The 23,216-nt window shown below is 37.4% G+C and overlaps 1 protein-coding gene across 2 annotated transcripts in view; it reads left to right on the plus strand.

Annotated features, from left to right (window-relative positions):
* Window positions 1–5,695: 5,695 nt before the first annotated feature.
* Window positions 5,696–23,216, plus strand: part of LOC127626881 (neurotrypsin-like) — a 49,153-nt gene continuing 31,632 nt past the window's right edge. For both annotated transcript variants that reach the window (XM_052102981.1, XM_052102983.1), the window contains exons 1-2: window positions 5,696–6,005; window positions 9,510–9,552. In XM_052102981.1, coding sequence (XP_051958941.1) covers window positions 5,931–6,005; window positions 9,510–9,552 — 118 coding nt within the window. In that variant the 5' untranslated portion in view covers window positions 5,696–5,930. The remainder of the gene's footprint in view (window positions 6,006–9,509; window positions 9,553–23,216) is intronic.

Consider the following 23,216-nt stretch of genomic DNA (forward strand, 5'->3'; position numbering starts at 1 on the left):
CAACAAAAAAGGTTCGGAATCTGATTTGAAGAATGAAGAACAGTGGACCTCAAATTCAACATATTAAACATCAAGACTCAGTCGTAACTAAAATATAACAAGAAATGTCAAACATCCTAGCGGAAACCTTTGACAAGAACTCCTCTATTGAGAACTGCCTACCTGCCTTCCAAACAATTTAGGCACTGAAAAATAAATAAATACAAATAAATAAGAAAATAAAGATTTTAACTTTTCATCCAACAACATTGAACCTTACAACCAACCATTCACCATGGAAAAGCCATTGTAGGCCATAGGCAGATCACATGATACTGCAACTGGACTAACAATATTCACTATCAATTTGCCTCAGACTATCCTGTCCTTACTTTTAAAATGTTTTATCTCCATCTGGATGTCAGGAGATGTTCCGTATTCTTGGAAAATAATTGTATTCCAAAGGCAGGATAAGATCATAACGGACTTTCCAACTACCGACCTATAGCCCTGATGAATTGTTTATGTAAAACCACGGAGAGAATGGTTAATGAACGGCTTGAATGGATTTTGGTGACTCAACATCTTATAAGCAATGCTCAAGGTGTATTTAGAAAAGGAAGAAGAACTATAGATCACCTCATCAGCCTTGGAAGTTGTGTGTGATGTTTTTATCAGAAAAGAACATGCTGTTGTGGTCTTATTTGACTTGGAGAAAGCTTAGGACAATATTGGAAGTTATTTATAGTTATTTTAAAGGATTTACATCAACTTGGTTTTAGAGGACGTCAACCCATTTTTTATTGTCAACTTTTTATCCAATAAACATTTTAAAGTCAGGGTAGGTAATGCCCTATCTGACCCACACAGACAAGAGTAAGGAACAATCTTATCAGTGACTCTTTTTAGTATAAAAATAAGCAGTGTTGCAAAAGTCTTCGAATCAAACATTAATTGCAGCCTTTATGTAGATGACATGTGTATTTACTTCAGAGGCAAATTCATGAACAGTCCAGGTTAGGGTCCAGGCCTGGTCTGTGTCCAACATGTTTAAGTTCTCAAAGAGTAAAACAGTCTATGCACTCTCCATCATGACCCAGAGCTATTTATGGATGGCGATCCTATCAAAGTTGTCAAGGAGACCATTTCCTTGGGCTGAGACTGATACTTTTATCCCTCACATAAAGATTTTAAAAGACAAATGTTTTAGTAGATGAAGTGGGGAGCAGAGAGCTCAGTTCTTCTAAACCTTTACATAATGGTGATTAGATCATGTTTGGACAGTGGTGATTTCTCAGGCGATTTCTCAGGGCCAGCAAACCCTTCTTTCCTGGTGTAACATGCATAATAAATTAGTGTTTTTTTATTCTTTCATTCTCATTGACTTTTTGCCTATGTATTTTTAATCACATTCCACTCCTAATTAATCTACAAACGAATAGCAAAAAACAAAAAGTTTATCCAATCAGAATTTATTCCTTGATTCTTACAAGCCAAGTGTGACAACTGTTTCACAAATCACATGCCTGAAGCCATGCTCCTTAGTTGAAGCATCACGTGAGTCAGATTGATTTATATGTTTTTCTGGGTGTGGTCTTTAGGATATGTCTCAGTCCAGGCCTGGTAGCTGGCCTTGAGTGGCGCAATTACGCTTTAAGTGATGTATGTAATTTGAAAGCGAATAGCACAAGATCTTGCTGACAAGTCGGCTGTCACTGCCATATCACAATTGAGAAAGAGATCCTTATGCATTTAAAACCTGAAATGTTCTGCATGATTATGCGATTGATTAATTAAACAGGAAAAAGGGCTGATTTTCACTTCAAGCAAATTGGTAAGTGCTTTTTAGATTGTTATAACAACATCTGGCTGCTTGAGCAGTCAGTGTCGGTTCAAGTTTTGAAAAGTAACCATGTACCCTGATGAAACACAATTTATTACAAGCAAAATTTAAACCGAAAATATTATTAGAGAGCTTTTTCTTGGTATTAGACCTCCTTGGTTCTGGCTTTCATGCATGCACATGTTTTTAAAATGTAAATTGGTATTATTATTAGTTGACTGCCACGTAATGTATGATATATTCATTGTGGGAACTTTTCTTAATGACATGAATAGCACTGAAGGCCTAGATTTAAAATGCACAGGCCACGGCTGCGTTTGGACTATGTAATATAGTGTATGGCTCAGCCAGGAAATCATATATCTGATTTTTGTAAACAGTTCACCATCAAGGCATACATCTGGCACTGGTGGCCTTCAGAACATCACCCATTCAAAGTCTATATGTAGAGGCTAATGAACTTTCTCTAGAGAACAGACATCCTGGACTTAACAAGAAATATAAAATCTGAAACCCATCCAAATGAATACCTTCACTAACAATGTTTTCATCACACACGCCCATATATACAGACGGATCGAAGTCTCGAGATCATGTGTCTGCAGCATTTGTGATCAGTCACCAAAAATGCAGAATAAGGATCCCCAATCAGAGTTCAGTGTTTACTGCAGAGGTCAGTGCTATTATTCTAGCACTGGATCACATTAAGACCACACGACAGAGACATTTCTTTTTCATTTTCTTTTTTAATATCAGATGAAGATCTGCCATTATGCACCACATGCCAGAATCCACTATCTTTGAAGCCTATTTTATTGGATTGTGCTGGTTTTATTTGTTTTAGGAAATTATTTTACTCAGCAAATACATTTGAATAGATTTTTAACAAAGTCAACCCTTAATCAGTTTTAGAGTTGTTATCGAAAAATACATTTTAAAAACCTTCTATAGGTTATTAATTGACTTTGAACATATTTCTACTTGTTTTTTGCCATGAAAATAGCCATTGAAGCTGACATAGCGTAAAATTATTAAGTACCAAACTAATTAGCTAACAACATGAGATGAGCACAGGATTTGTTTCTTTCTCCACTAGATCTTTGTAAGAGTTTATGCTGATAATGTTCACACTGCTGGGTTTCTTCCCAATCCCTCCAGATCTTTTTGTGTGATGATACACACCTCATATTCACCTCTTTGCCGTTGCATGCTAAACAAATATTTGTTGAGAGCAACCACTCTTAAAATTATTCACCTTTTATGTGTAAAAGTACAACCATACAAATCTCTAAAAAATATCTCTAAAAGCAAATTGATGGGAGGTTATTCATTTTAAATAAATACATTTTAATAAGTTCTGTATAACTTTATTTATAGTACTTTTAACAACGTTTAAGAACAAAACCACCTAATGAGCAAGCACAAGGTTACTGTGGGACGTACAAACTCCAAGAGTATGATGAAGAAGAAACCCTGGGAAGTTCTAAAACTCATTCTCCTCTTGTAGCGAAATAAGACTATCAATCATTGTGCATGGTTACTTAAAAAGTCATCATTATTTAATACTTTTTTTTATTTTTACACTTTTGAAATGGTTTATAGTGTAAGTATGACCAGTTCTACTGTCACACTCATAAAATTACAGTCTTAAAATCTGATTTAATCTTCTTCTAAGTTACAATAATGAACAAACACAATACATTTTAACTAATATGCAAATTATTGTATTGTTGTTGTACATATTGAATACATCATTCAAACATTCACAGTGTAGGTTGGAAAAAGTATGTGAACCCCCTAGGCTAATGATATCAACAAAAGCCAATTAAACGAGGTGTGGGTTAGAGCTACTTTGACTTGTAAAAATTACTTAAACATTTTGAGTTTTCTATTCACCAGAAGCATCTGCTGAAGTGGACTATGCCTTGCAAAAAAGAGATCTCAGATCAAGAATTGTTACTTTTCACAAAGCTGGAAAGGGTTAAAAGTTATCTCGAAGAGCTTTGATATTCATCTGTCCACAGTTAGAAAAATTGTCTATAAATGGAAATTATTTAGTACTGTGGCTCCTCTGCCTAGAAGTGGCCGTCCAGCCAAGATGACTCAAAAGACACACCACAAAATGCTAAATTAGGTAAAAAAAAACATAGAGTGACGGCTAATTACTTGAAGGAATCATTGGAACTGTTAACATCCCTGTCCATGAGTCTACTATACGGAAAACATTAAACAGGCAGGACACCACGAAGGAAGCTGCTGCTTTCCAAAAAAACATTGCTGTGCACCTAAAGTTTGCCAAAGACCACCATGACACTGCACAACAGTACTGGGGAAATGTTTTGTGGACTGGTGAAACTAAGGTTGAAATATTTGGGAAGAACGCACAGCACTACGTATGGCATAAAAAGGGCACTGCATACCAACATGAAAACTTTATCCCAGTTGTGAAGTATGGTGGAGGGAGTGTCATGATTTGGGGCTGCTTTGCTGTTTCGTGGCCTTGACCACTTATCATCGAGGGAAAAATGAATTCCCAAATTTATCAAGATATCCTACCTACAGGATAATGTCAGGGTGGCCGTGTGCCAGCTGAAGCTCAGTAGAAATTGGGTGATGTATCAGCACAATGACCCTAAACATCAAATTAAATCCACTACAGAATGGCTTAAAAAAAGAAATCCCACCATTTGGAGTGTCCCAGTCAGAGCCCAGTACCCAATAGAGATGCCGTGGAATGATCTTAATAGAGCCATTCACACCAGACATCCTAAGAATGTGATTGAGCTGAAGCAGTTCTGTAAGGAAGAATGGTCCTTCTGAAGTTGTACAGGTCTAATCCACTACTGGAAATGCTTGGTTGAGGTTATTGCTGTCTAAGGAGGATCGACCATTTATTAAATCCAAGGGTTTGCTTACTTTTTCCACAGCACTATGAATGTTTAATGGGATGTGTTCAATAAAGACATGAAAGATTATAATTGTTTGTATGTTGTTAGCTTAATCACATTGTTTTTGTCTATACTTGAGACCTGAGATGAGATCACATTTTATGACCAAATTCATGCAGAAAACCAGATAATTCAAAAGGGGTCACATACTTTTTCTTGCCTGTGTATAATAAATATTAATGCTGGTGATGGTTATGGTAAAATTACCTAAAAATGTTCTTAATTTGGTAACATCTAAATTAACTCGTTTGATTCAAGAAAAAAACAAATTAACCACTGAATCAACCAGAATAAATTAGGTTACAACAAAGAAAAACAAATTTAAATGGTTAGATAGTGTACATGGAAAATAGCCCCTTAAGGTAATGATCGCAGGTTACCATGTTTACAGCAAAATCAGCATTACCTTTATTCCCTTCTACAGGACACTATTAGACACCTCACAATGCTCAGTTCAGTATATCATTTAATATTCTCTGTAGTGTATTTTTCTCAGAGATCCTTTTTGTCTGTGAAATTATTTACTGGTATCAGAACAAATTTCTTAAATAGTAAGCTTTGAATGTGTCTGCACCTAGTTTTCAAAATAAACATTTGTTGTCTGCATAAAAAGTGCAGAACTAATTTTAATTAACTGAAATTGACATTCAATCTGATTATTTAGTATATAATTACACAAAATTATATATTAGCCAACATCGTTACTACAATGTAATAAACTACAAATAACAAAGAACGTCGTTGTAACGATTTCACATGTTTTCATTTGTTATAAATCTTTAATATAGTGTTTAATATTATTTATATATTGATCTATATTGTCCGATTTGTACTTAGGCAACAGTGACGCCCAGTTTGTTGGCTGTCGGAACATCAGTGCGGCGCACGCAAGGTGCGCGAGCGCTTGGGGACGTAGTGCTGCGCGTGGGTATTTTACGAGGGGTGTGTGCGTCCGTGACACTACACTGATTACACATTACACATCAACCTACGGCGGGTCACAGAGGAGCATATCGTCACTCACCCTGGAAACTAGCGCTTCGAAAGGGCATCCACACATCTGAGCCATTCAACCCGTGCGAATACTAATCCGGACCTCTGTCTGACAAAAGGGGGTTCTATTACCGGACAATGAAACCGACCCATAACCGGAGATAGTTATGCATCCAAGAGTGTGGAGGATGATGCTCGCCCTGGTCGCTGGGTTTTCTCTCTGGCTGCCGGCGATCGCGGAGGTAAGACGCGTCACGCGCCTTTAGGGCTGTTCAATAATAATAGCATGGAACAAATACACGCGCCCTTCTCCCGTGAGAAAGTAGGTGCATTACATCTGTAAAGGCCATGTGTGCTTTATCTTATTTATATTGATTTGTATAGCCACCAACATAAATTTATAACTAAAAATAGTATCTTTTCAGTCAATTCCAATGCAGCATGTTATATCTGTCAATAGAATATGTCTGTGCAATAGAATGCTCACATGCTGTTTAATGGATTCGAGCAAAGCTACCTCCCTCTAAAAGAGGCTCTGACATGCCCTGCTGTGGGGAGGAAATGTCTTAAATGATACACATTATAAACATAATTTATACAAGCAGACCAATCTCTGCCTTTGGTTATGTGGGCAAATTCAATTAAGCTATTGTTTAAATGTTTGTCTCGCTTTTCTTTATCCAGTTTGAATGCATAAAGACCAGAACCAGACACCAAAAGGATTCCATTACAAAAATGAAACATATTGACCCATATTCTGCTGTAAGACTAATGAGTTTGATTAGTGCGCTATAACAAAATTTGTGATTTGTTATAAGGACTGTTTGAAAGGAAAGACTGATTTTGGGTGATAATGCATATTTATACATGGAAGTCAACAATCTAAGATCAGCACAAACTAGGCAACCAAAGACAAAGTAAGATTAATTTGTGAAAAACTGAACCAGATTTTGAAATAATAGTAATTTTTCAATAATGTTTGCTTAATAGCTCCTAAAGGGGCCCTAAATGTTCTAAGGAAATAGACAGTGTTATTCAACAAATAATTGTACCTTTATCTCAGTTCACATCCACAACAGAACTAGAGCACCTTAACATCTGTTTGGGCGGCAAAACAACAGCACTATGGGAAGGAATTAATGAGTAATATGCCTGCCATGCTCAATTAGAGACTTTACATTCCTCTTCATTACAGATATTTTAGAGCAGCAACAAATCTGTTTAAGAGCTTTGCTCCTGAGATGCTGTAACACACCAGATTGATTTTATATATGTGCGTGCATATTGAAACATGCAATCACAAATAGACTTCTCAAATATTGCTTATATACAAAGCACCAGCAAGCAATCAAAGCATGGCGTATATGTCAAGTTCAAGTCAAGTTCCATAGGCTAGACATCTCCCAGGTTATTTGTATGCCTTACTGTGTTTGCAGCTGTTGGGAAAACACACCTGGTCATATGTTTACTCATCTGTGCCATACAAGTTATACAGTAAACTCCATAACCACAAGCTGTTCCTTGTGTAGAACTGAAAGGGTATTATTAGAGAAAGTGTTTGAAAGCCTAATGGTACTCAAAGACGATGGTGTCTTTTGCAGAAATCAAGTGTTTTTTCACAAAGTATGTATTTTGTTATTTTAGGGAAAGCAACAGAATCACAGGACAGCATCAGTCTGGCCTCTGTTGCTGCCCTGGATTGAGATTGACAGATGCAATTAAGGCTTTAACTGTCTAGAGTGTTTTGAAATGAACACAAATATCAGAGTGCTTAACTGAGGCTTGTGATCTATAATGCAATTAGCCTGGCTTGTGGTGATGAATCCCAGATCTGTTTATTGCTTGGTATTATTTACTTAGTTACATGTTTTCATCTACAAACATACTCTCTGAGCACTTTATTAAGAACACAGTCCTAATAAAGTGCCCAACGTGGTCTTCTGCTGTTGTTGCCCATTCGCCTAAGGTTCGACGTGTTGTGCATTCTGAGATGCTATTCTGATCTCTTGTATTTTTGAATAGAATGTAATGTACAGAATGGTTATCTGAGTTACCGTAGCCTTTCTGTCAGCCATTCTCTGTTGACCTGTCTCATCAACAAGGTGTTTCCGTCCACAGAACTGCCGCTCACTGGAAGTTTTTTTGTTTGTTTTTGGCACCATTCTAAGTAAACTCTAGAGTCTGTTGTGCATGAAAATCCAAGGGGATCAGCAGTTACAGAAATACTCAAACCAGCCCGTCCGGCACTAACAATCATGCCACGGTTGAAATCACTAAGATTATTATTTGTTTTAATTTCCCCATTCTGATGGTTGATGTGAATAATAACTGAAGCTCCTGACCTGTATCTGCGTGATTTTACACATTGCATTGCTGCCACACGATTGGCTGATTAGATAATCACATGAATAAGTGTACAGGTGTTCCCAATAAAGTGCTCATTGAGTGTAAATGCCTGCATGTGCTTTTATGTTTAAAAAATGACAGTCAGTCCAGTGCAGCATATAATCAAGAAGCTTTTAAGTATTTTTAAAGGACTGGTATACCCAGTAAACAAAAGGTTTAAATAGTCCAAATGCATCAGATGTGAATGCTTAGGGGGAAAAAATCAGTTTCTAGATTATAAACTGCATGATTTCAGCAATGATGCTCAGCCAGAAAGCTTTAAATCACTTCGGAGAACAGAGTGCAATTGGTTTTGGAAAACTGATGACAAAACCTTTGAGTTACAGCAGTAGTCCTGCTTGCCTGAAAGGCACTCATTGGATTTCAAATCACAGGAACAGATTTACTCTCTTACCTTTGCCAGAATGAAGCTCTTTCAGCAATCCTCAAATTTCAAGGTTGTATTCAACCTTGACAGCTGCCCAGATTTTGGTTGAATGGTTTGATTGTCAGAATTGGTCAATGAATGGGAAGATTGATTTACAGATAAATATTTATAGTTTAAGCTTCCCATTATAAATCAGAACTGACAACCTTGGAAATTTAAGGGTTGTAGTAACATTGTTTGCAGACTAATCTGAAGGCTTTGTGCAACTACACACAAAGACGTTGTCAAGTTAATATCATTCATGTTGTTACGTGGAAATAATTCATGAATATCCCTGTCTATCTTTTCAATACAACAGCAGTTGATAGTGACTCAAAAAACTTTTTAGATTTAATCTTTTTAGCACTAAACAACACTAAACAATTTCTTGCGTGAACACACAACCCACTGTGGACTCTCATTGTGCACATGAATACACAACGGATGTCTTAAAGTACAAGCATTTTGGGTTGTTTCTAAACCAAACCTATTGTACGGTATGCTTTCAGAAGACTTGGAATATGACACATAAGTTTCATGGTCTATTTTTATTATGGATCGACATGAAGGTTAAAAAAGAAATGTATAAGTCCTTTTTTACCATACCGATTAAAATACTAAACTCGTCTGCTATTTATAATTCAGTGGCAGTGCAGTATGAGGAAAAGCAGAAATAAAATGTCTAAAGTAAAAATATTAACAGATGATATCTTTGTTCCCTGTAATGCTGTCAGGGAGAACTTGCACAGTTTCCTCTGAGTCAAGTGGAAGCGTAGGCAGACACAAGATGTACCGATGTTCAAATGTCTGTCATCTCTAAGAAGATAAATCTCTGCTTTTCAAGAAAAACAGTCACTTTATTACACCAAACAAATCCCTTCATAATTCTGTCAGCTTCCACATTTTAAATCTGTTCATTTTTCCCTCCCTGCAGGTAAACGGTGATGACAGCTACCTGAATGCAGTGCAGAGTACAGGTGAGACAATATGTCCCTTCACTGTAAACTAAAAAGATACTCGAGGGACCATTTGGGAATCAAAAATGGAACCCTTAAATGGATAGTTCACCCAAAAATGAAAATTCTCTCATCATTGATTCACTCTCATGTTGTTCCAAACCCAAATTACTTTCTTCTGTGAAACACAAAAAAGAGATGTTATGTATAAAGATAGCCTCAGTCACCATCCACTTTCTGTCACAGTTGTGTTGTAGAGATGAAGGACCCAAACGTAGAGATGCAACAAAAAGACTTGATTATGCAAACTACAAAAAGCAACATAAACCTCTCGCAGTGGAGGGGAAAAAGGCAAACCAAAACAGAACAGGAATATAACGAGAACACAGATAAAAATAAAACTGACCAAAGACGGGAAGATAACACAGATTGGCTAGACTGACTAACACACAAAACAATTGAGCAGAGGACAAAACATGAGGGAAGTTAATATAGGGAGATGTAGCAAGAGACAGGTGACATGTCTGATGAGCTGATAGGAGTAATTGGTGATATCAAGGCAATGGGGCTAGCATACAGCACGTGGCTGTCACGGTGCCAGTGAGTTCATCGGTCAGTTCTGTTTGTTTTGATATTTCTCTCCCTTATGTGTCTCTGGCGCTGTCTGCATGTGTGATCAAAGTTTCCATGAGAAAACTTGATGCTGATCACGCCACTAATTAGCATGCTAGCAGCCCCTGTCTTTCCACTAATTCACTGCTAGATTGTTTTTTGGTGTTGAAGTAACTCACCTCACTCTCACTGCCTAGTTGGTCCTGTCTTATGGATCTGTTTTGGTTTCCCATCTCTGCCCATGTGTCGGGAGTGTGGTTGCCTTCCAGTTGGCTGTACGCCTGTTCTCTTCGTCCACATATCTTCAATGGAGGATTCATCATGAATCTGCTCCTGACTACCACAATGCATACTCTCGCCTTTGAACACACTCTTAACAAAGGATTCCTTACGGATCTGGTCAATGCGCGGTCGGCACGCACTCATCGACAAACACACCCATCACCTTCTACTACAGTTGGTGCCGGGATATCCACACTTCATCTGTATCTGCTGAAGTTATAAGTTATAACTTATTGTTAATAAATCCTTTGAACTGTTCCTCTGCTCTTGTGTCTCTTTGTCTCGCCTTTGTGACAGTGGCACCAGCAGACACAGCAGGAAGAGAAACAAACAGGAAAACAAGCAGACATGACAAACTAACAGAGGGAGGAGGCACAATCATAGTCAGACTGTAACACTTTCATTGTTTGGAATAAAGTCACTATGAAAGTCAATTGTGACTTAGTCTATCCTAAATATCCTAACACTGCATGATGGAATTGTTAGTTAAGTAATTATATTCAATTAGCAATGTTTCCGTAACCCTCCGGTTGAGAACTACTGCTGTAGATCTTTTACAAAGGATTCTGAGAACCCCAAATTGTGGCTCAAGTATCTATTCATTTTTACAGTGCTGTGTCTCTTTGGTTAGAGTCTTATTCCACTATATCACATTCTCTCAGCTCTAAATGTGTTATTAATGAGGCGATGAAGATGGATTTGAGATAGGTTGTCTTATACAAATCATTCATCATTCCCCTAGAGCTCTAAAATATGACATTTACTCTACATCACTGGCGTGCACTGGCTGCTGGATATTGCCAGTGTGGCTGGTTAATAAGGGCATCCATCCTGTGATGGTGTCACATCATTTTGAGCTTTGTCACATTTTTGCCCTCATCTCGTTCTCATTCAGTTAGACAGTGTGAAATTTCCCTATACCAATCCCAGAGTGATAAGGACTCTCAGTGCTTTGATGTAACCACATCAAGCCAGATAAACAGCCCAGTCTGGCCCAGCCAATCAGAAGGCTTCATGGGGCCAGGAATGGAAAAGGCTTAGATTGAGTGATTTGTGCCTTGATTTTCTCAGCTCAATGAAAATTCAGTATTAACAATGCCAGAAGCATGCCTCATACATCAAAAGAAATGGGTCAGCTTATGATTTTATATTTCCCTTGAAAGTTTGTTGTGTGGTTTGAATGGGTTTTATAGATGTAGGTGAGCATGCCGCGTTAGTTGTCTGAGACCAAGTTTAGACTTTTAGTGATATCAAGGTCCAGAATCAGTATACTTATTTCATATTTTCTTTTCTCGTTTTGCGGGAAAATCTGGGAAATTCTGTGGAGTGGATTTAAACATGGTAGAATGTGTCAAACAGAGATGAAGGGCTCCTCAAAAAAAGAATTATGCAGATCAGTCAACAGTGCAAATGCACCCACAAAATCTGTGCTGAATCAATTTACACAACGCAAACCTGATCTTGTGGGCCGGTCCTGAGTGCTATATTGCAGACCACCGTAATTTGGCACACTCTGCCTGGATTGTACAGCATTACTCTAGTACTGTTTTTCAGACACTTGACTTATCTCTTTAACATCCTGAAAGTGCACTTGACTACACCGCTCATCTGGATATATGCCAGGTTATAATGCTCCTCTCCAACAATTGATCATTATTAGACAAATTTATACTGCCATAATTGATGTAAAACTTACAAAAACATCTCTTTATTTAAATAAAATGTATCACCTGCTGCACTGTTAACTGCACCAGGTAAACAGCACAGAGATTTGTGAAAAAAGCGCAATCTATGATAATCTTTCAACTTTAATTACGATGTAAAAGTCTAACCCATGGTGAGTATGAACAATGAACAATGTGAATCATGAAGAAAGATAACCTAGGATTACCTTATTCCATGGTTAATAATGGCCCTGGGTTAACAATTGAAAATGTGAAAAGCCCATAAGAGTACAACACTGTTATTACTGTTATAATAGCTAAAAGCATAATCAAATTATTGATCATGAATTAACACACTACGGGCAAGGGATGTGTACAAATTTGTGAATGATTGGTGGTTGATTTCTGCTGAAAGCTGAAGAGCTTTCTATGGGGTTCTGTGTGTGTGTGTGGATTCCTATGAAACAATGTGCAACAATTGTATATAGTGATGCACTGAAATGTCCACACTACCATTTTCAAACTTTTAAATCTCCTTACTGCGCATGTGTATAATTGCCGTTGCATGTACTCCCTGAAATGCAATTGTCTGTCGCTGGACAGCAATTCCAAGTAAACTTCCCGTTGCCTTTGAAAGAATACAGTGTGAAGGTTGCACAGAGTAACATTGATCTTTAACAATGCTTTTAAAGTGAATAGCAGGCAAAAATACCGCTACAACATGAGCCGCCATCTTGATTGTTTTGGGTTATATAGATCACATGACTGCATCACATGACAAAAAATACTGTATGTCATCATTTTTAGATATCTCCGCTTAGATAACATAATGTTTTATGTTATTTTAAGTTCATTAATATCATTAAACTGCTCAGCCGGTTCCTGCCTCCTCCTTGCCCATCCTTTACCTCTTACATGTGACTCTACCCTCCCTAGCAACCGGGCCAATTTGGTTGCTTAGGAGACCTGGCTGGAGTCACTTAGCACTCCCTGCATTCGAACTCGCAACTCCAGGGGTGGTAGACAGCATCAATGAAGGGCCTTGATTTTATGCTTCTTTAATGCAATATTAATGCTTGTCTGTAATGACCATAACACACAATAATACACAATATTGGAGCACTGGAAAATGCTGATTGGGCAGCTCACGCCAGGCATGCATCCTCTTGGCCCGGCCATGCCCTCCTCCTCATCACTTACTGTACCCCCACTGCCCAATTCCCAAGACCCGGAGGGCAGGACTTACACCTACGGCCATTTTGTCGCCGGCTGGTCTTCCCTGCCTCCTGGGAAGGACGAGGGGAGGGGAGAGAGTAAGAGAGTGAGAGAGACAGAGAGAGAGAAAAGACAAGAAAAAACTCTGGTTCTCGACCACGCCAGCATTTGGTCCTCAGCCAGTTGTCCAGCGATCCTCCGCGTTGGCTCCTGGCGGCCGGCAGCAGCTCCTGTGTCCCCTGGCAGAGACAACGGCTCCTCCGATTCCTGCCGGATGGCAGAGATTTCTCCACTTCCTGTCGGAAGGCAGTGGTTCATCTGTCCCCTGGCGGACGGTGACAGCTCCTCCGGCTCCTGGCGGATGGCAGTGGCTCCTCCGTCTCCTGGCAGGCCGCTCCAATACCATTGAACCAATCCTCTCCTCAGCGGTGTGCCTTCCTCCAGTTTTGGCACCAGTATAACAGGGTTCGGGAAAGGAGGAAGCGGGAGCCGGATCCACATTCAGCAAGACTTTTAATAAAACACTGATGAACATAACATAACATAACATAACATAACATAACATAACATAACATAACATAACATAACATAAACAAAAGCATACACATACGAACACTGCTGCATGTGTCTCTCTCTCTATCTCTCTCTCTGGTTTCCCCGGCTCCCCCTTTTATCTCTGTCCCGCTGATTGGGCAACTCAGCACCAGGCGTGCATCCTCTCAGCCCAGCCACGCCTATTTGTCACAGAATGATCACTTCACTTTTGGGAATGTGGACGCTATTGTTCAACATAAACAATGCTTTTTCTTCATGTGAGTGTTTTTTGTTTCTGTTTTTGAACTTTTTTGTACCATTTTTGGCCAAGATTTTCTGACTTTTTTCTCTTTCGTGCAAAAAATGTTAAATAGCATTTTGTTCCATTTTCAGCCAAAATGTTGGTGAATCCCTAATTGCATATGGAGCCTTTGTTACTCTACATGCAGCACATGTTCAAACTTTGACAAAAGAAAGAAAGAGGGTGTATTACATATTAACACAGAATATCTTGCACTGAAGCTTTGTACAATACATGAAAACCATAAAAAAATAGACCTCAATCATTTCTATTTTTCTGTGGGAATGTACTAATGTGAATACCCTAATAAAGTCATGCTGCTTCCTGTCACCCATTGTTGCCACACCATGCATCTGCTTCCTCACTTATTTTACACGCCACAGCACATTGTGTGAACCGTGTCAAATATTCATTGTGGTGGGTAAATGGATTATTTGGGGAGTGAAAATGAGCTCTCCTATGGCACAGAGCTGAGAGCATGTGTGTCCAAGTACGCCATACGGGCGCTTTTCGTAAATTACTTGATTTCTGCTGCCATTTGTTCTGCCAATGTGGTTCCATTAGCTCAGAGCGGCGCAGAGGGTGACAGTGGCTGAAGGTGATTGCTTCCCAATCAAAGTGCTCTAATATGGTGCATTTCATTCTTTTGATTTCTTGTTTTGTTCATTTAAAAAATATATTTTTCCACCTGTGACCCGCTGCTAACTCCGTATTGTATTAGTTCCATTATATCTATAAGAACCTATGATTGTTCAAAATTGATAGTCCCCATAGAAAAAGAAAATCACAAATGAGATCTCTTTAAAGGGAGAGCAAATTGAGACTAAATCTCCTATCAGAATTTCTCTTGAGGAAAATTCTCCAGTAATCTCACATGCACCTCCTCTAGAGTTTTAGAAGAGATCTTAACAATACCTCAAACTCTGCTCTCAGGTTTGTATAGCTACCAATGTATACAATCAAATAAGATTTCAATATGAACTCAAACATTTCTCATCAAAGACCAATGCTATTCACATTTATTTTATAGCTCTATACTCTTGCTTTATGACAATAATCATAACATTTGTGTCTATTTTTTATTTCGTCTAAGGCATTTTAGAAACATCAGAGACTAATTTGATTCCTAAATGAATGGGAAAGAGCAAACTCTGAACAAAATATAGTTTTTTAGCATCTGTAGCTTTGATAGATTGCTTAATATATCTAATTTATATATATATATATATATATATATATATATATATATATATATATATATATATATATATATTATTTTACATTTCAAATGTTTTTTTGCAAACAACTTTGGATGTCTCTTTTTTGTCTAAGCTTTGATTGAATCACTTATACTGTAACATTTTATATTTTAATCATAAGGTAATTTCTTTCTCATTCTTTTTGGAATTCAAAATAATAAATCAATAAATACAAATCTCTTAGCTCTCTTCCTCCCCCTTCAGTGCATCTGTGCCGGTCTTTGCTGCTTCCAGCTTTGATGTTTCATCCTCTCACCTTATACAGTATGTGTCAGATCTGTTCACTTTTGGAGAAGACTGTCAGAATAAAAATATTTTATTTCTAGTTCACTGGCAATGTTGATGTTTCAAGGAATAGCTTGTTTTAAATTGAGGAAACATATCATGTAATCAGATTTGTTGCAAAGCATGCGAGTCCTACATCCATCTATCTATATTTCCTGGTCCATCCCCTCCCCCAACTCTCTTTCTCATGATGTAGGAGTCATTAACACCTGGGGATCAGCCATTTTTCTTGCATCATAATGGAATGGGATCAAAATCTCTATCCTGAGCCTGAAACATGCTGAGTAAGCGTGGCTGGCTCCTCATGCATGTCCTGATGCCTGTGTTTTACACTCTTTAATAACCTGACCTACCCTGTGTTTCCCATTCAAATTCTTTTTCCTTCTATCTACAGACTTTTTCACATTTCCTGGTTTTGGAACACTGAAGTAAAGCATTGCACAGCAAGCTTCTAAAGTGGTGAATGGGAGACCACAACAAATATTGTTTCCACAACTTTTCACAAGAGGCAAAATAAAAAATTGAGCGTATGATTACAGCTGTCAGAAGAGAAGAGATGACAAATTTACTGTCACTCCCTCAGCAGCTATTTTAGAACCACATCTCAGCTGTGAAATTTTTTCTAGGGTAAAATAACACAAAGCTCAATGTTATAAATTGACTCTGAATAATACAAAAATATAAAATATAAAAAGTTTGCTAGATGTACATTACTAAATTAGGCAGAAAGGTGTCATCACAGTCTGTGAAAAAGGTTTGTTGTCAAGCTTACTCTTTCTTGATGCAGAAGATGTGACATTTTTTATGAAACCAAATACAAGTGTTTATGACCCTGTCGCATGGTTATTTTGCACTGTTAAAAATGCAGAAAAAATATTAGAGGTTAAAAGTAAATTTCTCCATTGTTATTCAAGCCTTCACTGAATTATTGTTAGATACGATTCATTAATAAAGATTTTAACCAGTTGTATATTTGAAATATGAAAATTATTTTAGAGATATATTTAATATTGAGGATATATTTATTGAAAATATGTTATTTTTTCTTTTTTTGGTGAGTTAAGACCTTTATTTTAAGCTTATTTTTCCAGACCAGGATGCTTGTTTTTCTTGCGAGATCTAGCAACTGGTATATCACACCCACCCTTACAACAGAGTACATTAATTTTTAAAAGAACGTTATTAACTTCTTTTATTTCATTCTAGCAGTTACCATTTGGTAAGGAGGCTGCGGAATACCGAAACAGGATCAAAACAATTTGCTCAGTATGAACCAAAATGAAAAATATCCCTGTTATGTTGTGAGTGGTTTTTAGTGTGTTGCTATACAAATTCTGGGTGGTTGCTAAAGAGCGCCTTCAACCCCTATAGCTGTGACTATATTTACAATAAAACACTGCGTTGAGTGCTTTTTGGCTTTACAAAACGGCTACTTTATAATAAGTCAAGTCATTTTTATTTGTGTAGCACTTTTCACAACACACATCGTTTCAAAGCAGCTTTACAGAAAATCTTGCATTAACAGAAAATGAAACTGTAATATCTATAAGTCTTAGAGACATCATTGTGTAGTTTGATTAAATATGTAAATTGTGTTTAGAACCCCAGTGAGCAAGCCGAAGGCGACTGTGGCAAGGAACACAAAACTATATAAGATGTTGGTTAATGGAGAAAAATAACCTTGGGAGAAACCAGACTCACTCTGAGGGCCAGTTCCCCTCTAACTAACATCATGAATATAATGCCAATATTAGTTATTTATGTGCAGTGCAAGTCTTGTTTTAAAATTAGTAAACCAAGTGTTAATGGGCAGTGTTTAAACATGTTTTTAAAAAGATTTTGTCTGAACTCTTAAATTATTAATGAATGTTTTTGAAGTCCATCCTGGATTAACTACAGAAGTTCACATAGATATATTGTCCTTTGTTAGTTGGCTGATGAAGGCTTTTGTTAGCAATTCATTGATAGTCTGTGTATTCCATTTTAAGAGTGTAGTCCATCAATAGACAAAGGTGATGCAGGCAGGGATTGGTAGGTTATTTTGTTGAGGTCTTTACTAAGTCCAAGGTTCAGGCAGTGGAATATGAAGTATCCCATGTCTAATGGTTGGAGTTGGCATCAGTTCATCTTCTGAAGTCCATTATAATAGACTGAAATGTTATCTGGTTGGCACCGGCTGCATTTAGTCATCATTACTCAGAGACACATAGCAGTGGAGTCCGACACCAAGCAGGAACGGAGCTGGATCTGGCCGGCTCTGGGAAACAAATAGAATAATATTAGCATAGATGCCATTCAACTTTTATAGGTAATGATAAATGTTTTTGGTTCCGGCAGACCTAACTAAAGCAGCCTAATTGTGAGCTAATGGATAAATTAGGTGTATGCCCGGATAAATAGATGAGTCTTTAGTTTAAACTTAAACTGAGTGAGCGTGTCTGTGTCCTGAACATTGTTAGGGAGACTATTCCGTAGTTTAGGAGCCAAATAGGAAAAGGATCTACCTCCTTTTGTGAATTTTGATATTCTAGGGATTATTAACCGGACAGAATTTTGCGATCATAATGAACGTGATGGAATATAGCGTGGTAGAATGTCGCTTAAGTATTGAATCAATTTAAATGTATTTATTGAACTTGCAGTACATCCTAGTCTTGAGGTCACAAACGCAATAATTAGTTTTTCGGCAACGTAGCAATATTTCTGAGGTGGAAGTATATTGTTCTACAAACATTGGAAATTTGATTTTCAAAGGACAGATTGGTATCAAATATAACACCTAAGTTCTTTGATGTAGAAGATGATGTAACAGTACATCCATGGAGAGTCAAATTATATTTTAGCGGCTTATTTTTAGAGGTTTTTGTTTTTTAATTCCTGATAATATATCCAAGAAGCATATCGTCACCTTCCTAAAATAATGTCCTAAGTCATTTTTCAGGTTTTTCAGAAATTTTACCAGAGGTGGCCAGCATAATGAGGAGATGATTTAGGCAAAACAAATAAAATTAAATTTTGTCAAAAAATGACTTTGGACATTATTTTAGGAAGGTGACGATATATAAGGAGAAAGGGAGAGGCCCTAAAACTGATCCCTGTGGCACTCCATACTTAACTTTTGTTTGATTTGACAATTCCTTGCTTACACATACAAAGTGGTAGGGGTCTGATAAATAGGACCTGAATCATGCTAATGCAAGTCCACAAATGCCAACATAGTTCTCGAGCCTATCCAAGAAAATGTTGTTGTCTATGGTGTCGAAGGCAGCACTAAGATCTAAGAGCACTAGAAGAGAAATGCAGCTGCGATCAGATGAAAAGAGCAAGTCATTTGTAACTCTGTAAGTGCAGTCTCTGTAATGTGATGGGGCCTAAATCCTGAATGAAATTGTTCATATATACTATTTCTCTGGAGAAATGAACATATTTTGGGTGGACACAACCTTTTCTAGTATTTTTTTACATAAATGGGAGATTTGAAATCGGTCTATAATTAGACAATTCTCCAGGATCATGCTGTGGCTTCTTAATAAGCGGTTTGATAACTGCCATTTTAAAGTTTGTTGGGACAGGTTCTAGGGATAGCGATAAGTTAATAATATTAAGAAGAGGTTCTGTGATCACAAGGAATACCTTTTTAAGAGCTTAGTTTGTATTGGATCTAACATGTTGTGGCCTTTGATGTTTCAATAAGGTTTTTTAGCTCTTCATGACCTGTGACAGCGAAGGATTGAATATGCTTGTGAGGAAAATTATGAGACATTGTTTTCTGAGGTACTGTGACAGACGATTGCATAATTCAAATTTTATCTTTAAAGAAATTCATGAATTCATTACTATTGTGCTGTGACGGAATATCTGGTTCAGGCGAGGCTTTATTCCAAACCAATTTAGCCACAGTATTGAATAAATTCCAGGATTGTTGTGGTTATTTTTTATGGGTTTGCTAAAATATGCTGACCTGGCAGCTTTTAATGCCTGCCTGTAGCTACAGACACTAACTTTCTATGCACCACCAAATACCTCTAATTTAGTTTTCTTCCACTTGTGCTCCTTTTTGAGAGTATGTACCACATTGTCAAGAGTGCTAGAGAAGACTGTATTTATATTTTCTGTTATTACATCAAGTTCTTCTAGACTTTTTGGCTTACTGATTATGAGATACATCTGGAAGTTTATTTGTGAAGCTATCTTTAGTGGTCGAAAGAAAAGTTCTACCTGAACGATAGCATGGTGTAGAGTAACATAAACTGATCGCAGCATACAAGGGATGAGGTAATGATCTGAGATGTCATCGCTCTGCGGTAGAATTTATATAGTATCAACATCAAATCCATATGACAGAATTAATTCTAGCATGTGATAATGGATGAGTTTTTGGAGGCACATTTTGTCTGACTCCAGGTGAGTTGAGAATATCAATAAATGCTAATCCCAATGTGTCATTTTCATTATCTGTGTGAATGTTTAAGTCACCAACAATTACATTCACATTTATACATTTGGCAGACGCTTTTATCCAAAGCAACATGCATTTTTAAAATGCATTTTTATTACCGGGACAATCCCCCCAAAGCAACCTGGAGTTAAGTGCCTTGCTCAAGGACACAATGGTGGTGGCTGTGGGGATCGAACCAGTAACCTTCTGATTAACAGTTATGTTCTTTAGTCCACAACGAAATTTGCAAATTCATATGTGCAAATTCATTCAGATATGTGTATCTCACGGTGTCACATTAAGCATTATTATTTCAAAAGATTTAAACCTATATCCTGTCCTCTGAGTAACACCAAAAACTTCTCTGTAAATTGCAGCAACACCTTCTCCGCGACCCTTCAGACGAGGCTCATGCTTACAATAAAAATATTAAGAATGCAAACTTCCATTTTAAGTGTTATTAATCAAACTTATTAAGCCGCATCCTTCCACTAGAATGTTATTTGATAGGTGCTATACTATTATATACTCAGTGCCTAGGTGAACCGGTGTTTCACATCATAGCTGTTACCATATTGTGCGTTGCAGCCTTTAATAACGGAATTATGGCCTGCTAAGTTGTAATTTCAAGTGCGAAATGTTTGTACCTGAGTTACCGAGTTGGGAGGAAAGTATTGTTTCTGTAGTGAATGATCCATTTTATTTATGGTTCCAAGTGCAGCTGCCTATATACATGTACAGTATGTATATACTGTAAGTAATCATTTAATGCATATTGTCAATTTTTACACAGATAAAATAGCATGTATTTGACTAAAATTCACACTACTCCTGACAGACATGTATTATACTGTCAAAATAAGAGTTCCCCAAGAAATATTCAAGAATGAATCTGCATCCTCCATGTTTCCTAATCTCTTTGACAACAAAACACTTGAATGTGATGTACTCGTAATTATGACTTCAGAAGTGGAATACTGTATTGACAATAAAACAATAAAATATATACTAAAAAAGGAAAGAAAAGCAAGGAAAAGAAAACTAAGCCTTTTTGTTAGGTTGCACTCTTTACAGGTTAACAATTTTTATGTTTTGCTTCAGACACTTCATCGACAGCATTATAGCGTTTCCTGTGCACTCATCTTCATGCATCCAATTAAGCAGAAATGCAGTGAACGATTTTCCTGAGGTTAGCACAACTCTTTCTGAGAGTGCTTTCACTCAGGCTGCTTTAATATGTCTAATTCAGCTTTGACTTGATTGTAGTGAGTCAGTCTGAGCTTGCAGATAGAGACATTAATCTACTTTGCTACTCTGTACACTCACACACTGTTCCCCTTCACTATATATTTTTTGGATATCACTTAAATGCAGACAGCCTGGCTCAGAAAGTGCAATCGCATGAGAATGTGACATGCCAGTCGTGACTGTGATTAACAGCCTGTTCTTCCAACTGCCAGTCAGTGATATATTTTCAAAGGCGATTTGAAGGTGGAGGACCCTTGATATCTGCAGTGCTTCCTGGTGTTTGAATGTAATTCTGCTAGGTGATGCAGTTGTAGATTCTGGAACTTAGTCTGGTTTAGCAGAAGATTACAAGAGGTGTAAGATCACAGCTTCTTCATTCTTCACTGACGTTTCAACCCTGTCTCATGAAATGTCTCATAATTGACAAGTTGGTTCGCATACGAGGCCTTAAGGACATGCTTATTAATATTATGCCCTTACCCAAACCCCTTATCTAAACGAGGACGTAATTTTTGCAAAACGTTCCTCAAAAAGTGCAGACAAACACGGAAAATGTGCTGACATCTGTTGGAGTTGAGATTTCTGGAAGGTTTTGTGCGATGTCTGCAGATTTTCACAGTCCATATGGATCTTACCATCCAAAATCTTCATGATTACTTCTATCACCCATACTTCCCAAAGCCTACCGTCTGTCATCATACGAGTGCTGCATTTGAGCCCTAATCAGCACAGCACTAAACTCAAGTGCTCAAGCCCCCCTTGCAAAATGAAGTTGTGTTCGAACTGAAATTTAGAACCACATTACTAATACTCAATCCTAGCCATTCTCTAGCCATATATGTGTGCTGTTGTATGAGAAATGTAATTTGAACCTGGTTTTTGCTGTACTATCCAAACATAAATTGAGTTAACACAACTGAGTTTAAGTTCTGGGGAAGAACTTGATATTCCATCCATCCAGCTAGCTTGCTAATATCCAGCCTTACATACTGTAAATTCTGCTTAATCGTGTGGGGACTTCTCGATGCTTCAGTTTTCAGTTTATCAATTTATTTTTCCAACAATTTGTTATTTTCTTGTTTTTTTCTTTAAAAAATTAAATCTTTCTCTTTCACGTTTATATTTTTATTATTTTGTCAATTTATTGGTTTACATTTTTTACTGCATCGTACCATAGATGGAAGATCTATGGCACAATACATATATGCCACATTAGCAGTGGTTCCTATGGGTCGCAATATGTCGGCTTGTGTGTCGTATCGGAAATATCAAGAGCTGTCCGTAAACACATGAAACGCAACAGAGTGTTATCAAGACAATTTTCACGAGATTTGATTTGCCAAAAACGTCGGACTATATTGTAGATTATATAAAAATTCAGAATATTGGTAAAGGGCCCTTATAAATAATGCTGATGCCTGAGGCTTTTAATAAAACCAGTGGAACTAGTGGATAATAGATAAATTAGTGGTAAAAACCATAAACAATTTTTTTTAAATAGTAGTGGGGACAGTTGGGGGGAGGGTGTTGTGATGTTACAAATTGCTGATATTCATGAATATTAATTAGGTTATTTGCAGCTAATGTCAAATAATAGTTTAATAGTCATTGTTGATGACCAATTCAAGTGCTCTAATAAATATTTAACATAATTAATTTGATAACTCGGCCTATACATCTAACAATGTCAGTACTGGGATTTTCTTAATGAGTGGATAAATACATGGATCAGTAACCTTTAGCTTGAATTACTGATTGGTATCCCCACTGTCAATGCCACTGATAACAGGCACAGTGACCACTCATTATAATATTAATAATAACAAACTCCAGTGCTGGATCTCCAC

Source organism: Xyrauchen texanus, chromosome 33 (genome assembly GCF_025860055.1).
Source record: "Xyrauchen texanus isolate HMW12.3.18 chromosome 33, RBS_HiC_50CHRs, whole genome shotgun sequence".
NCBI lineage: Eukaryota > Metazoa > Chordata > Actinopteri > Cypriniformes > Catostomidae > Xyrauchen > Xyrauchen texanus.